Source organism: Equus quagga, chromosome 17, assembly GCF_021613505.1.
Source record: "Equus quagga isolate Etosha38 chromosome 17, UCLA_HA_Equagga_1.0, whole genome shotgun sequence".
Lineage (NCBI taxonomy): Eukaryota > Metazoa > Chordata > Mammalia > Perissodactyla > Equidae > Equus > Equus quagga.
Window position 1 is genome coordinate 40,927,777 of NC_060283.1, and position 8,381 is coordinate 40,936,157.

Genomic DNA, 8,381 nt, shown 5'->3' on the forward strand with positions numbered 1-8,381 from the left:
CCCCCCCCCCCCCCCCCCCCCCCCCCCCCCCCCCCCGTTATAGTCCTGGCAAGGTTGAGTCTGAGCCATAAACTTGGGGAGGGGCCTCGGCGCTGAGGAACTCTAAAGAGCAGCGAGAAAAGCGAGTGGACAAAGACTTTCGAAGTCCTGTCTCCATAGCGGGTGGCGTGGTGCGCCCCAAGACCCCCTGCTTCGTGGACACTTTTGCCGGGGCACTATAAAGCCTGGCTGGACCAGCTCTGCCTCCGCTCGCCTCGCCTCCCTGCTCGCCACGCGTCCTACCCACTCCGGGCCCTCCCCGGGTCAGACTGCACGCAGCTCAGACAGTTTTCCACGGCGGAAATGCCTTCTCTCCCCCCAGGCCAGAAGGAAGAGGGGAGGAGGGGAGGACGCCGGAGGGGGCGGGGTGCACCGAGGCCAGCCCCCGCGAAGCGCCGCCGGGATGCAGGACGGCACCGGGGCAGCGGGGGAGGGAGGGGGCAGCCCGAGCGAGAGCCGGGAGGGAGAAAGAGGGGAGCAGGGAGGTCCAGACCGCAGCGGGTGGTAGGATCAGGACGCCCAGCCTCGTAACCCCGAACTCGGATCCCAGACGTGCCGCCGGGCGGTTCTGGTTTATTTCCGTTTCATCTTTCACCACTTTCTGGTCCACCAACTCAGGTGCGGACTAACAGCACATCCCAGCCCCCGGCAGTCCCTGGTTTGGGATGAAATCAATGGTCCCTCCTCCTTCGCTGGCACCGGACTCCTTTCCCCCCATTCCCCACCAATCACGATCCACCGCCCTACTTTGGGGAAACAACGTCTAACCCTCCTCCCATCCCCCACCTGGGGACCCGACTCGCAGCCCCTCCTCCCCCCTGATTGGAACCAGACGCAAACCCCTCACCAACACTCCTCAAACTTCTTCGGACCAGCCTCCTCCCCCTGTTTTGGGGCCCGCGCCTAGGACCCCCTCCACTTTTTGAAGCGATCTTGAGCGCTTTCCCACCTGGGGACCAGCGACTCGGACCCCCTCCCACTCTTCGGACTTACGCTTTCGGCTCCCGCTTTTAGGACAGGACCTAAGCCTCCTCTCCACTTTGGGATGGATGACCCATTTCAGACTCCCACCCCGGCCCCCCTCACGACTCCAGGGCCCTGATGCGCCTCGGGCAGTCCCCGGGCGGCGAGGCGCGCCTCGGTCCCCCACCCCCCGCCTGAGCCCCCCGGCCCCTCTCACCCGAGCCGGCGTCAGCAGAATCTCAGCGGCCGCGGGGGGCGCCGGGGCCGAGGCCGAGGCCGAAGCCTTGTCGGCCTTGTCGCCCTTGATGCCGGCAACGGCGGGCTGGAAGCTAATCTTCACCATGGCTGCGCCGGGCCGTGCGTCCGCCCTGCAGCCTCTGCCTGTGCAGCCTCTCTCTGTGCAACCGCCGCTCCGCGCTCTGCAGGCACCGGAAGTTTGGATCCCGTTCGCTTCTCTTTCTCTAACCCCACCCTCAGCCCTCCCCGCCCCCGCCCCCTACAGGACAGCCTTGGCGTCGGCCGCGCCTGCGCCCCCTTGCCGCCCGCGAGGCGCAGTGACCCCTGCCGGGCGCGCTGCTCCGACCTGGGGAGGTCTGAAATTTCCTCAACCGTTCACTCCCTCCCTCCCTGCCTCCCTCTCTCCATCCATTCATCCATCCATCCATCCATCCATCCAGGCATAGACTCAGCCCCCTTCGCAGCCTTATCCCTTCCAGCTCTCTGTCCAAGACCAGCATCTCTTGAACACAGTCTTTGTTAAAACAGTGTTTGCCAGGCCAATGCAGCTTTGAGACAAGTTCCCCACCCCCCTACCCCACTTCATACTCTCAAACGCGGGAGCCTCCACCGTACCTGCTCCCACAGCTCCCTCCACTGACCTGCCCTGGGCCCTGGGGGGAGGCTTCAGGGCCAGGCGCCTAACTGCTTGCCTTCATTCTGCATCCTGCATCCATCCACACCTCCTTCATTCTTTATCATCCATTTTCCTCCATCCTTCCTTCCTGCAGAACCTTCCTGATGACCCCTGGGGGTTCGTGCTGAGGATGCTGGGAGCAGAGAAATGAAGGTAGCCCCTGCTCTTTGACTCCTTGTGTTAGCTGTGGCCTCAGTTACTGAGTAATGGGCCCCTGTTGCCCGTTTCTCACCTATCTAGGAAGATTTTGGCCAAAGTCATGGGAAGATCCAGAGGGCAAGTGTCTGGAGGCTTGGGTTCCAGTTAAGACTTTGCCCCCGCAGAACATGGGTATTAGGGAGGAACAGGGTCTTCTGTTGCTGGGGCATCTCGTGGCACTAAAGCCCTGGATTAAATCCCCTATTCCAGGCTGGACTTCAGAGAATGCCCAACAAACCACACAGCCGTGGGCTGAACATCAGCTTTGGTTCTGCAGTGGGGCTGCCTGGGGAAGGCAGGGGAGTCTGAGAGTTTGCTGAGGGCAGTCAGCAGTCCTCCACTGACCTCTCCTACCTGTCAGGTCTTGGTTGGCTGCCTTGAGCCCTGGGTCCCCATCCCAGACCCCACACCCTGGCTCAGATCTTGGATGAACTATCAGCCCTGAGGACAGGAAGGAGAAGGTCTAAATGACGCTAAGGCCACCAGCGTCGGGAGCTAGGAGAGGGAATGGGGAGGTGGAGCACGATGCCTTGGAGGAGGTACAGAGGCATTTGGTTGGGATGAGAGCCACAGAGGAAGGTGCTGTGGACTGTTGTTAATCAGCTCTGAGACCTCCTGGGTGAATCTTGGTGTTGGGAGAAGATAAGCTCCAAGCCCTTGGTTAGATTCCCACCCAGTGCCCCCCAACACTCATTCTTCCACTCAGAAAGTGTTTTCCAAGCGCCCCTGAATGCCAAGCATTGTGTTAAGCCCTGTGGCAGAAGATAGAAAGGCCCAAGACACAACCCAGCAAGCAAGGACCTGATCACGTTAACCTTCCATCTGCCAAATGCTTTCACAGTGTCTTCAGGTCTCATTGTCATCACAGCCCCTGTGACCTATACATTGCCTTCATGTTAGTGATGGAAATGAGGAAGACTAAACCCGGGGTCACAGAGCCAGTAGAGGGCAGATCTCTGTTGGGCAAGACAGGAGGATGTGGCTGATGCATCCATGTCCCTGAGGTTGGCCCACATGAACCCCGTCTTCTCTGAACTCTCTGGCCTGTGGTAAGTCCCTCTACCCTGTGCACCCTCAGTGCTGTGTGCACCCCCCTTGTACCTCTCCTTATCTTTGGCCATGGGCCCCTCGCCAGCCAAGTGCCTGGCACGCATCCTACTGCAGTGATTCCTAAATTTTTTGGTCCCAGGACCTCAAAGAGCTTTTGTTTATGTGGGTTTCTCTATCAACATTTACTGTATTATAAATAAAACTCAGAAAAGTTTAAAACACAAGAATACTCGTATTCAATTATCCATCAAAGGAATGTCATCATATGTTGTGCAGCCTCTGGAAAATTCTGCTGTACACTAATGAATGAATGAGATTGAAAAAGGTAAATAATGTCTTAGTATTATTGCAAAAATAGTTTTAACCTTGCAGACCCTCTGGATGGGTCTTGGGGACAGTTGGCATCTTTGGATCACACTTGCAGAACTGTTGCTCTGGTAGATGCTGAAGAATCCATATTCCAGGGATTCTAAGACACACGGTTTTTCATGTCTTGGATCTCTGAAATCAAGATGTCTTTTATGATGATAATTGGCAGTGATTTTCCTTTCTTAATGTACCTAAAGCAACAGGATGTCTAACTATAGACAGAGTCTTAGAGCTGATGGAGTGCACTAGAACCGGTCCATAACCCAAGGGGCTCCCAGAGGCAGCATGAAGTTAATCGTCACACACTGTGTTTTATGGGTTTAGGTAAGAAGGATGGTAGGCTGAGCTTGTGCAGGGGAAGTGTAGCCAAGACTCCGTGGAAGACACTAGACTTAGGAGGGACCTGGAAAGACAGGGTATGGACAGGTGTCAGGGAAGTGAGAGGCATACAGAGTAGGGGAAGAGAGTGAGCCTGGGTTGGGAGACCTCACCCAGCCACTGTAATCCACTTTGTCCTTCTGTCCTTTCATCCCACCTGGCAGAGCTCCTCCTGCCCCCCTCCCTGGTTCCAGGGTCAGCTTAGGGGCCGCTGAGTTCTGTTAGGGAAAGTGACACCATCACGCCCTTTGGAACCACCATGCTACCTTCTCTTCCTGGCACTCGGTGCTGCTGAACAGTCACACCGCACTCCCTATGAACGGTGCCCCGTGAAGCTCTGCAAAGGATGGGTGTGGCTTCATTGTCAAGGTGAGGACCCTGACCAGCAGCACCAGCAGCACCTGGGAACTTGTTAAAAAGGCAAATTCTCTTATTCAGAAACTCTGGGAATGGTCTGTGTTTTAACAAGCCCTCAGTCATTCTCAGACTCAAGTTTGAAAACTACCACTCTTGTCAACGCGGTTCACACTCCTTCAGCCTCCTCCTGCCTTCTCCAGACTTCCCCCCTCCTCAGCAGCTGAACTGGCCTCTTTCTTCACAGAGAATCTGGAGGCCATCCTGTGAGAACACCCTCATGGCCAGCCCGCAGATGCATCCACCCACCAGCAGCTACCTCCTCTGGCTGCTGTGCCCCATCCGGGCCCTTCAGGTTGAAGGAGGCGTCTGTCTGCCTTTGCCTTTCTCTCAGGCCCATCCCACTTTCTAGGAAAGGATTCCACCCCTCTCATCATCTCAGATACCTTAAGGCATAGGTCATCCGCCGCCCCCTAACCCACCACTGCCCTACTCCAGCTTCCCTCTCCCTTCCTTCCTGTCAGCTCCGACATATGCTTGTATTAACCTTAAAAGAAAACAAAACACCTCTTTTGGCCCATGTCTCCTCTACTTGGCACCCTATTTCTCTCATTTTCTTCTTAGCCAAACTTCTTGAAAATTCTGTCTCCATTTCTTCATCACCCTCCACTCTTCTTCTAGCCCAATCTGGTTTCTATCCCCACACCTCTGCCTGCCTGAAATGTCTCAGAGGAGCCCTTCTCAGCCCTCATGTTACTTGGGATGCCTTTGAGCTGCTCAGCCACGCCCTCCCGTGTCCCCAGCAAGCCAAGTTGAGCAGCAGAGATTGGCCCCCGTGGGGAGGGGTCCTGGAATCAACCCCTGCAACAGTTCATTGTAAAACTAAAACCCCAAATGTGAACTTTTACGTGTGTTTACCTCTTTCTCCAAATTTAGTGCTTGAGTGCTGTTCTTAAAAGATATCTAGTTTATTACATTGTAAAGCACTGGTTATTTAAGACATTTATAACTAAGCCCTAGAGGGTCAGTGAGCAGCTTCCTGAAAATGCAATGGCTTTAGACAAGGGTGTACCCACCACCCTTGGAGTTCTTCCTGAAGAGAGGGGCGCTCCAGCAAGCATCCTGAGTAAGAGCTTGGGTGGGTCTGAGATTCTGATCTTCTGACAACCAGAAGCACCTCTCCTTCTGCCCCACTCAATACTCTCTCTTTTCTACTGAGGCGCTAGTTGGGAACTGGGTTGGAAGTGATTTTTTCAAAAATTTAGGTAAAAATTAAAAACAATCTTGACGAAGATATACGTCTACGTAAGCAACACCCCAACCAAAGTATAGAACATTTCCCTAATCCCAGAAAGGTTCCTCCAGGTCCTTTCCAGCAAACCCCCACCCTCCTCCTTGTATTGGCAACCATTGTTCTGATTTCCATTACTGTAGATTAAGAAATTAAGTTTTGTCTGTTCTTGAACTTCGTATAAATAAAACTATAATATGTACTCTTTTGTGTCTGGTTATTTCATTCATCATAATGTTTATGAGATTTATCCACAAGATTTTGTTCTTTTTTATTACTGGCTAATATTCCATTTTGTTAATATACTGTAATTTGTCTATCCATTCTCCTGGTTATGGACATCTGGGTTGTTTTCAGTTTGAGGCTAGAATAAATAAAGCTGCTGCGAACATTCCTGTACCCAGCATTTTTTTGTTGATATGTGTTTTGATTTTTCTTGAGTAAATAGCATCATGGACGGCAAGGTGGGAATGGTCCACCACAGCACATAGGCATATTTTATCACAGGACATTGTTTAGAATGCACCAGCACATGGAGATAATATAAAGTGGACCAATTTTAAGTTGGTTTTTTGTTTTTAAATTCTCCACAGACATTGTACCCCTCCTTCGCCACCACTCATCTCACCCTCTCCCCTGACTTGGTACGCCTCTGCCTAGAAGTGGAATAGTACCATTTTACGCTCCCACCAGCAATGTATGAGATTCCAGTTGCTCCACACCCTCACTAACACTGGTGCTGTCAGTCATTCTGATTTTAGCCATTCTAGTTGATATAACACTTATATCTTATTAGGGTTTAATTTGCATTTTTCCAATGACTAAAGATATTGAACAACTTTTTATACGATATTAGCCATTTGTGTATCTTCTTTTGTGAAGTGTCTGTTCAATTCTTTTGGTCATTTTAAAATTAAGAATCCTTTTTTTTTTAAATTTTATCTTTTTCCTTTTTCTCCCAAAGCCCCCCGGTACATAGTTGTGTATTTTTTAGTTGTGGGTCCTTCTAGTTGTGGCATGTGGGATGCCGCCTCAGCATGGCTTGATGAGCGGTTCCATGTCCGTGCCCAGGATTCGAACTGGTGAAACCCTGGGCCGCCGAAGTGGAGTGCGCGAATTTAACCACTCGGCCATGGGGCCAACCCCCAAAGAATCTTCTTGTTATTGATTTGTAGGAGTTCATTGTATGGTCTGAATACACATTCTTTGTAATATATGTTTATTTAATTGTATAGTCTCAATGCATATTCTTTGTAATATATATTTATTGTGAATATTTCCTCCCAGACTGTGGCTGGTCTTTTCATTTTCTTAACTTTGTCTTTTGATGAGCAGAAGTTTATAATTTTGATGAAGTTCAATGTGCCAAATTTTAATTTTATGGCTAGTGCTTTTAGTGTCCTGTCTAAAGAATCTCTGTCCATCCTGAAATTGTCAAGATATTCCAGCATGTTTTCTTCTAGAAGTTTTGTGGTTTTACACTTTACATATAGGTCTGTGATCCACTGTTAATTGATTTTTGTGTATGGTGTGAGGTAGGAGTTGAGGTTAATTTCATTTCTCTATGGCTATCTAGATGTTCCAGCATCATTTATTTAAGAAACTCCTTTTCCCATTGAATTGCTTTGACATCTTTGTCAAAAAGCAGTTGAATATTTATATTTGGTTTATTTCTGGACCCAGTTCTGTTTCATTCATCTATTTTTTCTATCCTTATGCCAATTCCACACTATCTCAATTGCTATAGATTTCTAGTAAGTCTTGAAATCAGGTAGTGTGAATTGTCTTCCTTCTTTTTCAAGATTATTCTGGCCCTTCCAGATCCTTTGACTATCCATATAACCTTTAAAATTAGCATGTCAATTTCTACAAAACAAAACCTGTTGGATATTCATTGGGTTTGAGTTGAATGTATAGATCAATTTGGGGGAAACTGATGTCAACACAATATGGGATTCAAATCCATGAACATGGTATATCTCTCCATTTATTTAGGTCTTCTTTAATTTGTCTCACCAATGTTTTGTAGATTTCAAGGTAGAGGTCTTGCATATCTTTTGATAGATTTATGCTAAGTATTTGGTATTTTTTTTATGCTATTACACTTATTGTTTATGTCATTTTCCAATTCTTTACTGGTAGTATATACACATACACTTGATTTTGGAAAATTGACCTTGTATTCTACAACTTTAACATATTCATTCATTAGTCACAGTATTTTTTTAATAGATTCTTTGGGTTTTCTAATACATATTTATGTGATCTGAGAACAAGGACAGTTTTACATATTGTGCTCAATCTTTATGCCTTTTATTTCTTTTTCTTGGCTTACTGGTTAGGGCTCCCATACAGTGTTGAATAGAAGTGGTGGGAGTAGACATCCTCACCTTGTTTCGGATCTCAGGGGGAAGTGTTCCAATATTTCACCATGAATGTAATTTAGTTGTAGGTTTTCTGTAGATGCTCTTCGTATTAGCTTCCCAGGGATCACATAACCAAATACCACAAACTGGGTGGCTTAAAACAAGAAATTTATTATCTCACAGTTGAGGAAGCTAGAAGTGCAAAATCAAGGTTTTAGCAGGATTGTGCTCCCTCTGACACTTGCAGGGGAGAATGCTTCCTTGCCACTTTTGGAGTTTGTTGGCAATCCTTGGCGTTCCTTGACTTATAAATACACCACTCCAATCTTTGCCTCCGTCATCACATGGCTTTCCTCTGCCTGTGTCTCTGTTTTCACATGTTCCTCTTCTTATAAGGACATCAGTCATATTGGATGAGGGCCCACCCTAATGACCTCATCTTAACTTGATTACACCTGAA

At 49.0% G+C, this 8,381-nt stretch overlaps 1 protein-coding gene across 1 annotated transcript in view; it reads right to left on the reverse strand.

Moving 5' to 3' along the window:
* ITM2C (integral membrane protein 2C) overlaps positions 1-1,430 on the reverse strand; it is a 13,779-nt gene extending 12,349 nt beyond the window's left edge. Inside the window, exon 1 of the mRNA XM_046644842.1 lies at positions 1,220-1,430. Within this exon, the coding sequence (XP_046500798.1) occupies positions 1,220-1,345 (126 nt within the window). The 5' untranslated portion in view covers positions 1,346-1,430. The remainder of the gene's footprint in view (positions 1-1,219) is intronic.
* Between the last annotated feature and the right edge of the window lie 6,951 nt (positions 1,431-8,381).